Consider the following 15,921-nt stretch of genomic DNA (forward strand, 5'->3'; position numbering starts at 1 on the left):
TCTCTTGCACTCCTGGGTGCGCAGTCAAGGGCCACGGGAATTAGTTAGTGTATCCGCAAGCAACACCGAGGCTAATCTAGCTGGTGTGGAAGAATAATAGCAGACGGAAGTGGAGATGATGAGGATGGTGATTTGGGAGGCTCAAGCTTTGCCCTTTGCCCCAACAGAGGGAGCTATCGGACTACAAGCTAAGTTGATCTGAAACTGATAACTTCAATGATCCAAAATTGAAAACAATAAAGAAGAGTGAGTTCCATTCACTGACTTCGACACCATATCCTGAAGATGTAGAAATATAGAATTGCTGAGCCAAGTATCGAGGCAGTCAGTGGATAGTTGAACTAAATCCACGTATTTCTTACTAGCTGCGAAACTGCGCCTGGTGCATGCAACTGGATGTGCTTCTTTCAATGATTTCTATGACGAGGGGAAATTTGGGTAACAAGACATTTAAATGCAACAAGAACCTAATCAAGCAACAAAAGCGGCCAGCAATTATAAATTAATTTAACAAGCTCGATACAGAAACATCAAAGGGGGATTAAAGCCCTCGATAACATTCAAGAAAAGGCCGGCTGTATTCTTTAACAAAGTTACGAAGTCACTCGTAGATATATGATTTGGGGCTAGGCGGTTCAGATCTCAGATCTATGCTCTCTGTACACACATAAAATAGATGGACGATTTGAAGCTCTCAATTACATTCCAGGAAAGATCTGGCTGTATCCTTCATTGAAGATACAAGGTCATATAGCAACAATGGCATCGAATGAGCCAGCTAATGAAAGAAATACCTCGATTAATGTCAAGATTTTACTGTCAATTGACTTCATATAGCATGCTGTCCCCTACCTTTAAAGATTCTATCCCCTGTGGTATGTGCAACATTGAATATCAAGGCTGATGATAGGTATTGGCTCCTTGCTCCTGATGATTATTTACAGGTGGGCTAACAACAGAAATGTCCAGGCTGCTTCCTTCTGTCTCAAGGGCAACTTCTCTCACATCAGCTATTGTTGACTCGGTTGCCTGAATATCACTCCATTCAGCATCTTCAACTGGCCGGGGGCTGCTTTGATCCACTGCCATGTGCACAACACTCTCCCCAGAGGCTGGGACAGCTCTAGAAACACTAAGACAGGCTTTATCCACATTCTCATCTGACATGTCCACGTGCTTAGTCAAGGGAAGAGTTCTACCAACAACATTTGGGGTCTCCGTCTTCTCCTCGAAAACTTGCTCTGTATCTAGGTGCTGCCTGTTGAGTGAATAGTATATCAGTTTTGTCAGTCTTAGCAAATTTCAAGAAATAATATTTTTCAAATTTCTCCAAAAATGCTGATGTATGCACAATTCATGTTTAATGCAGAAAAGAAATGATCAAGATAGATTAGCAGAAGCAGTGAGATGACAGGTTACAAGAGTGAAAAATAAAGGTTTACGAGTCTCCTAAAGAAGGCTAACATAAGACGAGTTCAAAATGTCAGAAAATGGAAAACGATGCAGCAATCTTCATATTGGCTTTAGGATCAGATGTCAAACCTTTGAAGTTGTGCCTGTAGCACATTTGCATATGCTAGAAGCTCCTCCTTCTCCTTCACGGCAGCTGCCTCCTTCTCCACAGCCTCCTTTATTCTAGCTTCAACATCTGCTTCTGCAACTCTTGCCTTCTCCTCTGCTCTCACAACAGCTCCTTCTAATATCACAGCACGCTCTCTAGCTTTTGCAATCTCAGAACGCCACAAATTTGCCTCCTGAATGGCAGAGTCTCTCTGCTTGATCAGTTGATCTCTTTCCTTGCTCAGAGCCACAACCTTCTCTTCAAAATCTTTTAACTACACATGACCATCAATAAAAACCCACATAACCAAAGATGAAACTGGCATCCAAAATTTTACGTAGGCATAAATCCCAATTGGCAATGATATTAGTCAAACTGCACGTCAGAAGAAAAATATATATCTTCTGAAATGGGATTTGCTTTTGCTATCACATCGTGTATAGTTTACATATAGCCATTGGACTACACAATGAACCATCAAGAAAGGAGAGATTACTGGTACCTTCAACATGGATGACTCCAACTGCTTTTCTGAAGCTTTTGATAACCGCTCAATTTCAGAACAAGCAATTCTTCTTTGTTCATCCATAATATGAGCAGCAGATGCTGCAGTCTCAGCAGCTTCCGCTGTCTCAGATAGTTTATCCGCTATGTCTCTTATTGTTGAATCACGAGCACGAAGATCTCGAGCCAGATTCTGTAATTCCTCATCCTTGACTCTCAGTGTCTCCTGTAAGATATTCTTGCTTAGAAAACCAAGTCCATAGAATGAATAGCCAAATAAACTTAAGTTGGCATCAGGAAGCAACCAGTTGGGAACGTGCCAAGCTAGGCTAGGCAGGTGTTGCACAGCATGTAGTATGCATATATTGCGAGGGTGGTTAGTTGGTTTTCAAAATGAAGGGATAGTTGGGTTCCAAGAGACATGCAAAGCCAGACACTTTGACTTATAGAAAATTTACTATTTGTCATTCCTAACATGAAATTTGTACAACATTCAATAATGCTGGGGTAAATATGTTAAATCCTTTGAAAATGACTTCTTATCTGCAGGAGCAAGCAAATACAGAAACTGCAAGCTGTTTAGCAAGTGCAAAATCAGTCTGCACATGGTTAAAGGGAGAAAAAAATGAGAGCCTAATTCTCAAAGGCGAGCTTATGCATACATCCTTTGCACTGAGAAGGACCCTCTTCTTCATGCATTAGCGCAGACTCAAAGTGCATAACTCAGTATTTACAGTAAAAAGAGGTTAAAGGGAATGCAGTTTGACACACACGTTCTAAGCATCAAGTGGCAAACATTGAATGGGGTGGTATACTCTTAAGTTCCAAAAAATAACAGAAGGCAACCAATTTTGAGAATGCATAATGCATACCAAGGATGTTCCATTAAGTGTGTGTTTGGCATTGTGGTAGCTTTTGTGGTTGTGTTTTGAAAAGGTATGTTTAAAAAAAGCTGCAAATTGAACTTTTTCTTAACCAAGATTTCCAGAGAGAATTTTCAATAGGACTCATACAAAACTTTGGTGCACTTTCAAATCTATTGTTGGGGCAAAACACAGAACACACCATGCTGCATCACATGAACAAACGGAGCCTAAATCTGGGCAGAAAATGTAACACATAAACAAGCAAAGAAACAAAAAAGAACGAGCAATTTTGGGAATTATATACCTTCATGATTGTCAAATCATCCATTGGACCATCAGTAGTCCTATTATTCATCATTCCTAAAGCATTTCTCAAAGAAATCTCCATTGCTGCTTCAATTTCTTTAGAGCATTCCTGTGCTATTGAATTGGCAGCGGCAACCACAGCTGCAACTGTTCCTAATTTTGCAGAACCACTTCCACTTAAGGAATCTACTGCCTCTTTGTGAGCCTTTAGAACCAACTGAGTAGCACTGGTCATTGAAAGGCCAAAAAATAATCAAGAATAGGTAAAAGCCATGAGTAATATAAATTTCAAAATCAATCGGAATAAAGGGGAAAAAATGGAACTCATATGAACCTGGTAAGATCAGCCAAAGTAAATTAGTTACTGAACATCATCACAAAAACATAGGCCAACTAAAAGAAAATATTACAGATAGAGAAAGGAACCTAAGATGAAGAAAAACGGAGCGCTGTTAGATTCTCATGCGTTAGAAGTACTTGCCTCTTAGATTCTACCAGTGTTGGAGAGAAACGTTTTAAGCCAATTGTTCAACTTTTAGGGCAGTTTCCGAACAGTCAAAGTCATGACAGGGAATGACTTCAACATACAGCCTATATGAAATATTTTAAAGGGGACACAAAATTTGAAAGTTGCTCTAATGTTGCAGGATCAAAACAAATCACCTACAAGATGATCAATGCCAGCAGGAGAAGGCTACAAGAGTTATCCTTATTCCTACCCTATCCAGACCATATGAGCCATAAGATTCTAAAATACTATCTTTCCCTCACTGATTCAAGGCACACCATATTTTTGCCATCTTTTGCCTCCTTCACCTTTGCACTTTTTATTCATATTCTGACAAAAGTCACCTCCACTTTCTCTTGAACAAGCTCAATTGTTACATTTTTCTTTTCTTGGAAGCTCTAAAAAGTCCAATGAATGGATCATCTCCAAGATGTTACGGTTATTCAAACATAGTGTATACTGGTAGGGGACAAAAACTAATGCTTTAAGCAGTGTATATTTAATCCCAAAATCTCAAACCAACATAAGGCTCGTGAAAATTTATTTTATAATATAGATCATGTCCATGGAAAAGGGGTAAAAGAAACCCTCACAAGTGGAAGCACAAAAAGACTCGTAAAATGTTCACATAACCTAAGACATAGACCAGCAGAACGCTATTGCTTGCTTGATTTTCAGAACAAAAATTATTTCAAACTTTACATGAATAATCAACAAATCTACATATAAAAAAAAACCACATTTATAATCATAGAAAAGCAACAGAAATATATCCTTCAGCTCATCGAAAATTCCATAAAGCAAAGGCAAAACTTACTGTAAAGTTGCTACCCAAGCTCTAGCTGCACCAGGAGTCTCTGCACAAAGGAAGTAATCGTTTTTCTGGGGAGTACCGATATCTAAATTAAAGTTAAGCGTGCAACTTCAGCAAAATCCAATTCACCTACATCGCAATGCTTTCAACTGAACAAAAGAATAACAATCTCAAATAGATTAGCTAACTAAGGATACAAAAACAGCAGCCATCATACTTTGGGAGTCCACTAAATCATGCAAGGAAAAAAGAGTGTTAATAATCATTCAAAATAATTAATAACGACACTAATTTCTGAAAATGTGCAAGAAAAACATCATTAAAAAACACTAATATTACTGGAAGTTCACAGGAGAGGCTGTGATCGTGCTATTTGCGTCAAAGATAATCGTTCCTTTCACAGCTGGCTCGTTTCTCCTAGTCCTAAAAGGCACGAAAAACAGCATAAGTTGAAGACTAAAATATAATCCCTAAAAAAACGAAAAAAGCAGCAAAATTTGCTCACTTATATTCCATTTTCCCAGTCGTCGGGTCTAAGATCACCCATCGCTCGTTCCATTTCCTCAGCTAACAATGCAAAATCAAGAATCAATAACTTACAACTCACTCTTAAAGACCCAACAATGTCAAAACAACCATAAGATTTAGTCATAGACTATCAAGAAACCTGTAATTTCCGGGTACAAAAAAAATCTGTAAATAAAGAGATTGAAAGGGTAATTGGCGTACAGTTTCAGATCGCTTAAGGAGCGGGCCTTGCAGCAGGTTTCTACCAGAACCGGACGCTAATTGCCGCTTGATCTTCTCCAAACTATTTTCCGTGTCCACTGCTGCTCTCTGCTGTTGTTACAATTAATCATAATTACAATTAGCTTAATTACGTGTCATCACTGTAATAATTGATCAAAACACTTTGTTATTGATTCAATTCATTTAGATTAAAATGAGAGAGAAAAGGTGGGGAGGACTGACCGCGGAAGCTCCATTGGAGGTCATGATGGTATTACAGATCAGCAATTAAGGTTCGGTCGCTTAGGATAAATGGGTTTTTGTGATATTTTTAGAACAGAAGACAAACACGAACATGAAAATAATATTAAAAATCACGAAGAGGGCTGTTAGGTTCGGCTTGTCTCGTGGACTTGCAGGTGACGCCTTTGCTCGTTTTTTTTATTTTCTTTTTTCTTTTAAGAGGAGAAGCAAGAGAAAAGAGAAGAAAAGGGAATAGTTTAGTGGGAAAATTAATGTGAATTAATTCAGTTTTTTTATTAATTTAATTTATTTCAAAAATATTTAACCTCAAAATTTAAATAGTAATTGTTTTTTTAACGAGAAGAATAGGTGTTATTTGACAAAAACAAAATCTGAATTCACTCCACGATGCTGTAAAATCATTAAAAATCAAATTAAATTTACGGTTTATATATTGTTATCTGGAGTCTGTATGAGAATAGTGAAACAAAAAATTATTTAGAAGGATTATAGGATTTTTGGTTGCCCAGTTTAATCAATGTTTTAAAAGTTCATTTGTTTTTAAAAAATTTATTTTTTTGTTTTAAATTATTTTTTGTTTTCATAGCTAATTTCAAAAATATTTTTCAACAATAAAAAAATTATTTTAATATATTTTTCTAAAAAATATTTTAAAAAATAAATATTCTTCCTAGATTTATACAAGAAAAATTGTAAAAAATAATTAAATTCACATATCTTGTTTTAATTGAAAAATCGTATTGGGTTAGTTACATGTCTTTTTCATAATTTATTCAATCTGCAATCGAAATGCTTGGATCTGTTTGTCCACTGATACAAAGGAAAAGATTGAAGTTTTTTTTATATATATATATAGTTAATTAAGACAGTAAATTATTTAATATAGCACATCCAGGTAAAGATTTGCAAATTATAATTTAAAAGGGTAAAATGTGATAGCTTGCAAAATAATATTCTCTTGATTTCTAAATTATCAAATAAACTACACGTCTCTTCATTTTTTTTGCTTATTAATCCTAGGCTGACCCGAATGATTGATTTAGTAATTGGATTGGTTGGGATAAAATAAAAAATCAAAATAAATAAAAATTTAGTAAAATTTGATTCATCCATGACTCAAACAATTCAGCAAACTTTACTGAAATTTAAAAAAAAAATGTGTTTTTTCTTATAGTTAGAGACTTTTATATATATATAGTAGATTATTAATTTTTTTTAAAGTTTGTTATATAAATACTAAAATAATTTTTTTTTAAATATGAGATTTGAAGTACTTTAATATATATATTTTATATTTATAAAAAAAAAATTATGTATTTTCAATATGGGATAAAAAAATCATTTTAACTTAAATACTTCAATTTAAAATAATAACATGTCAACATAATATTTTTTTAACATGATAAAAAATTTAAAAAATAATTTTTTAAACTTCATTATTTATCAAATGTATAATTTATATTCACGTAAATTGTTTTTTAATTTTTTTATATGAAATATTAAATTTTTAAATATATTTTTATTTTTTCAAGCTAACACATATAACTCGGGACCCGACCTCTTGACTTGGTCAACCCTAAGTTAAATATAATATCTATGATTTTTAGCTACGCATTTAAATAACTAATTTACCATTGAAATAAATAGATAAATACCAATTATCAAGCTAACATGGGCTTAATGGTCTTTTTGCTTTTTTCAAAACAAACAAATGACTATAATACTCTCGTAAATAAATAAATAAATGCTAAACATATTATAAAGGGCTTTTTTTTATCCTTTCATCATAGTTTTTTCATTATCTTTCATTTCCACAAAACAAATTAAATTTTTACTAAATAATAAATATTATATAAAAATAATTATTGACTCGTGCTACATGAGCTCAAGTGAGTTAATGCTACCAACAATTTTTAAGTGGCAAGTGCAACAGCGTTTGATAACCAAAAACTATCAATCACGGTGTTGCTTGAAAGCTCTTGTGACGACATAGTCAACGGGGATAGAGTGTGTTATTCAATTCATAATAATTGAGTTGTAGTGGGCTTTTTTTCTCCCTTCTCCTTTTTCTTTTCTACGATTAAAAATTCATGCCTAACCTTCCAAACTTTAATCCTGTCTTTTAATATGTATTTATTTAAATTATAATTATTATTGTTTTGATTGTTATTTGTAGGATTTTTATGTATTTTTATTTTTTTTAATTTCATCTATGATAATTTTATTTCATTTAAATTTATTTTCTATTTAGTTTTTATCTTTTAATTGTTGTTTTTTATCCCTTTCTTGATTTATTTTTATTTTTAATTTTACCCATCAATATTTTATTTCATTTAACTTTTATAACTAATTTGGATACTTATTATTTTGATTGTTAATTTTTTTTTTATTTTCTTAATTTATTTTGTTTTTAAATTTAGCCAGTAATTATTATTTATTTTTCATTTAGTTTTTGTATTAGATTTGATCCTCGTTGTTTTGATTGCTATTTATCTGATTTTTTAATTTTTCATGATTAAGAATCATGTCTTGTTATTTTTCTACAAATTAATTTTGGTCTATGACTTGAGTTGCTAGTTTTCAATTTTAATCTGGTTTAAGTTTGGTATTTTATTTATATTTTACAAATTTATTTTTTTTTCAAATTTTTTTCTCTATATTATTTGAAATTAATATTATTTTTACTCTTATCACTTAACATTAAATTATTGGATCTTAAGTTTTTTTTTTTTGTGGGGTTATCTCGGGTTCGGGTCAACCAACCCGAGTAAACTCAAATTTTTTATTTTGATCTTGTTTTATGTGTAATGAGTTGGTTAAATAAATTCAAGTTGATTTTATTTATTTATTTTATATTAGGTTATTAGATTTTAATCCTTGCAATCCTTTCTATTTTATTTTTATAAGATAATTCCAATCTCATATATTAGATATATTAGATAATGTGTTAATCAAATTATCCTGAACATATTTTTTTACATTAAAAAAATTAGCCTCATCCCGTGGCCCCCAATCTAATTAATTTTCTAATTGTTATAAATCTTTGAAATAAAAAAACTCGAGGAAGTAGAAACCGCAGCGAATAAATTATAATTTACTCTGAATCTTTTCACACACACACACACACACACACACACACACATATATAAAAGAAGACAATAAGTCGTTGGGAGAGCATCTCGCCGCCAATGCGTAAAGCAAGCGCGCATCTTCAGGTCTTCACAACGTGATGGCGATGCCTACTCGCACCTCATTTTACGATGTTCTAATACGACCATTTTTCTCAGACATGCTGCCTCAATGAATCCAGTCTACTCTTTTCTAGACATCTTTGAGCTTCCATGATACTCGTTTCCCACGCTCCATTGTTAACGTAAAGTATTTGCTGTGGGAAAACCATTATAAATATGCATGTGGTGGTTCATGAAAGATAATCCTTGTTTTCAAAGAACGCATGTGGTGGCTCATGAAAGTGAAAAACCGGGCTTTTCTTTTTTTATGTTTTTTTATTTACAACAGCAAGGATTATCTTCTTAAACGGCGCATGCATGCAGCACGGTTTAATAATAACTTTTATCATTTTAATTTATAATAACATTCTAGACTATATTATCAAATATATCATTTTAATTTAAAAAATAAAAAATATATTATTTTAATATATTTTTAATTATTTTTTAAAATACTTTGCACTACATTACTATATATATATATACACACTTAAAGCTCTGTTCAGTTTTGTGTTTGAATACATTTCAAAAATATATTTAGCTTGAAAAGATATTAAGTTAATTATTTTAATTTTTTTTATGATTTTGATATTATTGTATAAAAAACAAAAAAATTAACATATTAAAAAAATATAAAAATCATGTTTTATTACAATACTAAAAAGAAAGTGTTTGGAAATATAGATTATCCCGTATTTTTAAAAATTTAAAATTTTTTTATTAAAAATTATTATTTTTTATGTTTTGAATTATTTTGATAATCGTACCCTCGCATAAATTTTAATAAAAGTTTTTATTTTGCAAAATAAAAAATTCCGTGAATTGATCCGAACCACCAATTGTTAATGACTGTAATCCGAAACGTCGTTGACTTGACAAGTGAACCAAGGTCTTGCTTTATCAAATGATGTGATTAATGGCCGAATTTCGTTTGCTGAATACGTAACACTTGCACGTATCGTTGGAGCCGCTCTTTTCCCTCCCCCGCCGCGTCACATATCCGATGTCCATTGATTAATGTTGAGTTAACTATAACTTGATACATGTAATTTAATAAGATTAATCAATTAGTCCTCAAATGTTTAATTTTATTACAAATTAATCCCTCTGTCAATTCTCTAGCTGTGACTGATTTTGATCTTTCCCCCCTAATATATCTCTCTTTCTGACTAAATTCTAATAGCACTGTAATTTTTTCCCTTCTTCTTCCTCAACTTTTAAACACTTCAGCAAAAATTCCATACAAAAAACTAAGAGCTATTTACCTCCATCATAAATTAGGTTATGATTGGAAAAGTAAAAAAAAGAAATTTATAAAGAATTAAGAATCAAAGCAGAAAAAAGAAATCCAAAGGAGAAACAATTTTAAATATCTAATTATTATTAATGAAATAATAATCAAAGCTAGTTACAGGATTAATATATAGTTTATGAAAAAGAAGGACTGATTAATTAATTTTATTAAACAATAGAGACTAAGTTATAATTTACTCGTCACCGAGGTTAGAACTGAACGGACTGTCGCCGCATAATACCCTCTACTCGACGGTGCATCTCTAAACTCCAGTCGATAAACACGAGAGCGATTAACTTGACACGTCATATAAATCCACAGGCGTCACGTTTCAGAATTTCTTCCTAAACACGATAAGATATGACCATCTACAAACCTCCACGTGTACAAGGCGATTGGCCCAACTCGTAACATTAATTTATAATTTAAAAACCTGTCTCCTTCCAGTTCAAAAAGCAGCAAACCAGAAAAATTGAGAGCAAGGAAACAATGGGCAAACAAAACGAGACACCGGAGACACCAGGTGGGTTTAGGCTAGTTGGTTTCTCAAGCTTTGTTCGAGCCAACCCACGGTCCGACCGATTTAAAGTTAACCGGTTCCACCACATAGAATTCTGGTGCCCGGACGCAACAAATACGGCTCGCCGTTTCTCATGGGGGCTCGGCATGCCTATCGTCGCCAAATCCGACCTCTCCACAGGAAACGCCACACACGCCTCTTATCTCCTCCGCTCCGGCGACCTAAACTTCCTCTTCACCGCACCGTATTCTCCCTCCATCGCCTCCATGGACAACCTCTCCCACACTGCTACCGCCTCCATCCCCACCTTCAACCACGAAACCAGCCGCGGTTTCTCCGCCAAACACGGCCTCGCAGTCCGCGCCGTCGCCATCGAGGTTGACGACGCCGAGCTGGCTTTCACCACCAGCGTAGCGCACGGTGCCAAGCCATCAGCGTCTCCAGTCCTCCTCGATAATCGTGCCGTTGTCGCCGAGGTTCACCTCTACGGCGACGTTGTGTTAAGATATGTGAGCTACGGGAATTCTGAAAGAGATGAATCTGACCCTGGTAGTTGGTTTTTGCCCAAATTTGAGGCAGTCGAGGCAGCATCGTCGTTTCCGTTGGATTATGGGATTAGGAGATTAGACCATGCGGTCGGAAACGTTCCTGAATTAGCTTCGGCGGTGAATTACGTTAAGGAATTCACCGGTTTTCATGAATTTGCAGAGTTCACGGCGGAGGATGTTGGGACTAGCGAGAGTGGACTGAATTCGGTTGTTTTGGCTAATAACGAAGAGACGGTACTGTTGCCAATGAACGAGCCGGTTTTTGGGACCAAAAGGAAGAGTCAGATACAGACTTATCTAGAGCACAACGAAGGGGCTGGGTTGCAACATTTGGCGCTTGTGAGTGAGGATATTTTCAGGACTTTGAGGGAGATGAGGAAGAGGAGTGCCGTTGGGGGATTCGAGTTTATGCCTTCGCCACCGCCCACTTACTATAAGAATCTGAAGAGTCGAGCTGGGGATGTGTTGAGCGATGAGCAGATTAAGGACTGTGAGGAATTGGGGATTTTGGTTGATCGAGATGATCAGGGGACTTTGCTTCAGATTTTCACCAAGCCCGTCGGTGATAGGTATCTGCAGAACTTCTTTGATTTCATTGAATTGTATTCGTTGGGTTTAGGGTTCATGTATGGCTATATAGATTAGATGGTTTTGAGTCAATTTATTATTATCTTATTTCTTTGAGTAAGTTTTAGGCCTCAGGCTAGGAAGATTTGAGGAGATTTATTTAATCTTGTGTTTTTGGCAGGCCAACTATCTTTATAGAGATAATTCAGAGAGTTGGGTGCATGCTCAAGGACGAGAAGGGCAAAGAATACCAGAAGGGTGGATGCGGAGGATTTGGGAAAGGAAATTTCTCAGAGCTCTTCAAGTCGATTGAGGAATATGAAAAGACACTTGGAGCCAAAATAATTGCAGAAACAGCTTCAGCATGATTTGTTTTCTCTCTTGCCTGCTCTTTCTGAACACTCTATGCAAGAGACTTGATTGATGAAGCCAGGTTCGTTATACTATTACGTCTAATGCAGCTAAGATGATGTTATGCAATAAGTTTGTTAAGTAGAGCAATTTCAATGCAAATTGTTGACGCATGGTGAAAATTTCGTTTTTATCTACTCAGGATAACACTTTACTGCAAGCTGAAAAGAATTACGAACTTCGATTGATGTTGCAGTGTTCTTTTATTTAATTATTTCTGAATCATGTAGAGCAATTGTAGTCTTGTAGAGTTGGAAATTGGAAAATCTGAAGGCTAAAACCGGTCGTGCATTGCATTAACATCACGCAACCTCTCTGTTCGTTTACTGGTTCTGTTTATTTTCCGAAAGCCATACCCTCTATGAGCTCTTTGACAATTCTCTTTAATCCTAGTTGGGAAACAAGTTACAAAGAAGAAAAAACAATCGTTGGCTTTGCTGCCGTTTGCAATGAAGTAATAACAGAGATGAACTAAATCGATATTTTCTCTCAGACGATGGCCTCGGTTTTACTTTTTTAATTCATGGATATGGGATCACTGGCAATCTTATTTCCCACCTAAGACTGGATGAATTCTTGAAGAACAGGCTTTATTTGGGAAAATCTTGGATGATGTTGCGTCAGTATCATGCCTTCTGGTACGAGTTTGATGGGTGTTGAACATACAACACAGATCCCTGCGAATAGGTCGTGATATCAACAGAGAAAAGTTCTCAAACAGCAGAGTAAGAAGAGCAGAGGAGGAGGGAGAGAGAGAGGTAAAGGGTCCAGGACCCCTATTCTTTCATTAGTTTTTCCATCAAACCTTCTATCCTGACGGTCAAAAATCAATCCCAACTCAATTTCTTCCCCAGTTTTTCCTGCAGCAACACCCTCGTTTCTTCACTAGCAACACGTTCACCTCTGCCATTTGCAAGAAGCTAAAATAAGCCAAAAAATGGAATCCCGTGAGAGCTTGTACTGTTTGTGTCTGCAACTTGTCCCCTATCTTGCTCATTTCAACGCTATCAAACTTCGATGGGTTCCGGTGAACCATCAACCCTTTCGACATATGAATTGAAAAACTCCAACAGCTGCCTTCCACTCCCATGACGTGTGATGGCTCCTACCATATTCGTATGAAGAAAGCCAAATTAGTTTACGTTAAAAGTTAAATATTTAGAATTTTTTTTTTTTTTTGGTATGAAGAATTTTTAAAAAGATAAATAGATACAAAAATATTTGATGGATTTTTTGAATAAAAATTATTTTTTTATGGGTAAAGATAATTATTCCTTTAATGTTCTTTTAATATGTATCAAATAAGTATCAAGAAATAAATATAAATATCTAACATCAAATATAGTCATGCATGGATATTAAGTTTTGATATCATATATATATATATATTAGTTCAAATTAACAAACATAAACATGTTAGACTCAATTAAACAAGTAAACATACTTGTTAAATAACAAACGTAGTCTGAATTCAAATTTTAAACATAGTTAAAACATTTTAGCAAATAGGTATGTAGTAGTATTGGTTTACAAAATTAACATTATATAGTCATGCATGAATATTAAGTTTTGATATCATATATATACATATTAGTTCAAATTAACAAACATAAACATGCTAGACTCAATTAAACAAGTAAACATACTTGTCAAATAACAAACGTAGTTTGAATCCAAATTTTAAACATAGTCAAAACATTTTAGCAAATAGGTCTGTAGTAGTATTGGTTCACAAAATTCTGAATCCAAATTTTCCTCAAATTAGCATTTTTTTTTGCCATAAATACTTTTGCTAACATTTTATTTTGGACCAAGTGATCAAATGCATCACCAAGAGTGATCTCATCAAAGCCTTCAATTTTCATCACTTCTGTATACAACACATTAACATCAAGTTGAGGCTTGTTCAATAATAGCTACCCCTATAGCTATCACAGTTACAGCTACTCTCATACATGCTGTAGGAATTATTTTATAATCCATAACATGAAAGTAAAGTTTTCTGATAACAAAACCTAAAAATTTAAATAAATAAATAACTATTAAAAAAACATATAAAATATTTTCACAATTAATATAATAAATTATACTGAAAGAAGCTGACGATGTATAATAGTTATGGCAATGATATCTAATTCCTTAAACAAACAAGGTCTTAAAATATATTATTTAAGATCATAAAATTTAATTTCTCAAAATTATACAACTCATAATTTCACAACGATCAATAAACATTGAGTAATGAAAACCATATAATTACCGGTATAGTCTCACAAATTTATCCATATGTAACAAATATAATCAAACACTAATCATAAATTAATCAAAGTAAAATAAAACATAAATTTATGTTTATTAGCTTATGATATAACTCCCCTTATTAAACTTATAATTCCATAAATTTTCTCTCGGTTGATTCCCCTCTCCCATTCCCTTATTCCCTCTCTCTCTCGGTTTCTCTCATTCCCTTATTTCCCTGTTCCCTCTCCCTCTCGGTTTCTCTCATTCCCCCATTTTCCTTGTCCCTCTCGGTTTCTCTCATTTCCCTTCCCCTGTTTCCTCTCCCTCTCGGTTTCTCTCATGCCCCTATTCCCTGTTGGTTTCCCCTTGTTCCCTCTTTGTTTCTCTCGTCATTTGTGCACAAAGAAGCAAAGATTCACGACAAAGAAGCAGGACAAAGATCAAAGATTCAAGGGGCAACAGGGCTCCTCCTTCCCAATTATCCTCCCTCTCTTCGCCGGTTACTTGTTCTGATAACGCTGGGAGTTGAAAAAAAGAGAGAGCAAGGTTTGATTTTCAACGCTTCCACCTAGGATATGATGGCTAGATCCGGGGATAGGGTAACAGGAAGGGGCTGATTTTTGCTGGAGAAGTTTGGAGATTTTGCTTTGATTAATTCACAGTAATCTTGCCCTCCCTTTTTGCCTCTTTCTATGCATTTGATTTGGTTTGTTTGGTTAGAAGAAAACTGCCGAATGTGAGTGATGAAGAAGAAAATTATCATGGAAAAATTGTGTTTTTTGTGACTTGCTTGATGATTTTGGTTTGTTTTAACTAACCAAATGTGACGAGGTCAGATAAAGAAGAAAACTGTGTTATGGAAATGTTATGGAAAAAATATGAAAGTAGCAAATTTATCAAGAATATCAAAGAATTTATGCCATAATTTTTACATATCTAAACAAAGAGGATAAAAACATAAATGTAATAATAGGAAAAAAATATCTAAAATCAATTGTTCAAGAAAAATGTTTCAATTGTTCAGAGAAATGCTTCAATTGTTCCTGCTTTCAATCATTTTTGAAAAGAGAGAGACTATGATTTGATTTGTGAAAATAGGTATAATGAAAAAAAAAAGTATTTTTCTTTTTTTTTATAGAAGAGAAACACTTTCCTTTAATAAAATGACTTTTTTATGTTAATAAATAGAGCTATTATTTAAAATAAAAGGTAGGAGAATAAGAAAAAAGAAAAGAGAAAGTAGAATAGCTAATAATATCAAAAAAATTTTATAAATATAAACAATTTATTAAATCACATTAAATATTATATCATTATACCGTCTGCCACTTTTGTCCAAGAACGCTTTGCTCGGTGGATCTTTAAAATAGAAAAGAGTGTTTTTCCAGCTCTGTCACTGTTAGTCTTATAAATCCATGATGTTAAATAATGCAGCTCCTCGGGTAAACTAGCAGTTGCCTGGGCATTTGTCCCTTGCAATTACCATATCATCGAAGCAACGAGATTGCTGAAATTTTGTAATTCAGTTAGATCATAGCATTGAAACGCTACGAGCAGC

The 15,921-nt window shown here is 34.1% G+C and overlaps 2 protein-coding genes across 3 annotated transcripts; one reads left to right on the forward strand and one right to left on the reverse strand.

Moving 5' to 3' along the window:
* Window positions 1-520: 520 nt before the first annotated feature.
* LOC105126901 (switch-associated protein 70-like) lies at window positions 521-5,722 on the reverse strand. 2 transcript variants are annotated; one of them, XM_011027926.1, is made up of 10 exons: window positions 5,532-5,722; window positions 5,289-5,396; window positions 5,065-5,126; window positions 4,899-4,982; window positions 4,757-4,788; window positions 4,563-4,644; window positions 3,236-3,464; window positions 2,064-2,291; window positions 1,543-1,835; window positions 521-1,258 (listed from the first exon to the last, which is right to left on the reverse strand). In XM_011027926.1, the coding sequence occupies exons 1-10, from the start codon at window positions 5,553-5,555 to the stop codon at window positions 895-897; spliced, it is 1,506 nt and encodes a 501-aa protein (XP_011026228.1). In that variant the 5' UTR covers window positions 5,556-5,722; the 3' UTR covers window positions 521-894. The 2 variants fall into 2 exon arrangements, with proteins under 2 accessions (XP_011026228.1, XP_011026227.1); XM_011027925.1 differs by having other exon boundaries at window positions 5,289-5,399.
* Window positions 5,723-10,514: 4,792 nt separating this feature from the next.
* On the forward strand, window positions 10,515-12,317 carry LOC105126902 (4-hydroxyphenylpyruvate dioxygenase-like). The gene is made up of 2 exons (XM_011027927.1): window positions 10,515-11,713; window positions 11,893-12,317. Exons 1-2 carry the CDS (start codon window positions 10,566-10,568, stop codon window positions 12,077-12,079), a joined length of 1,335 nt encoding a protein of 444 aa, XP_011026229.1. The 5' UTR covers window positions 10,515-10,565; the 3' UTR covers window positions 12,080-12,317.
* Window positions 12,318-15,921: the final 3,604 nt, after the last annotated feature.

This window comes from Populus euphratica, unplaced genomic scaffold (assembly GCF_000495115.2).
Source record: "Populus euphratica unplaced genomic scaffold, PopEup_1.0 scaffold30.1, whole genome shotgun sequence".
In the NCBI taxonomy this organism is placed as follows: Eukaryota; Viridiplantae; Streptophyta; class Magnoliopsida; order Malpighiales; family Salicaceae; genus Populus; species Populus euphratica.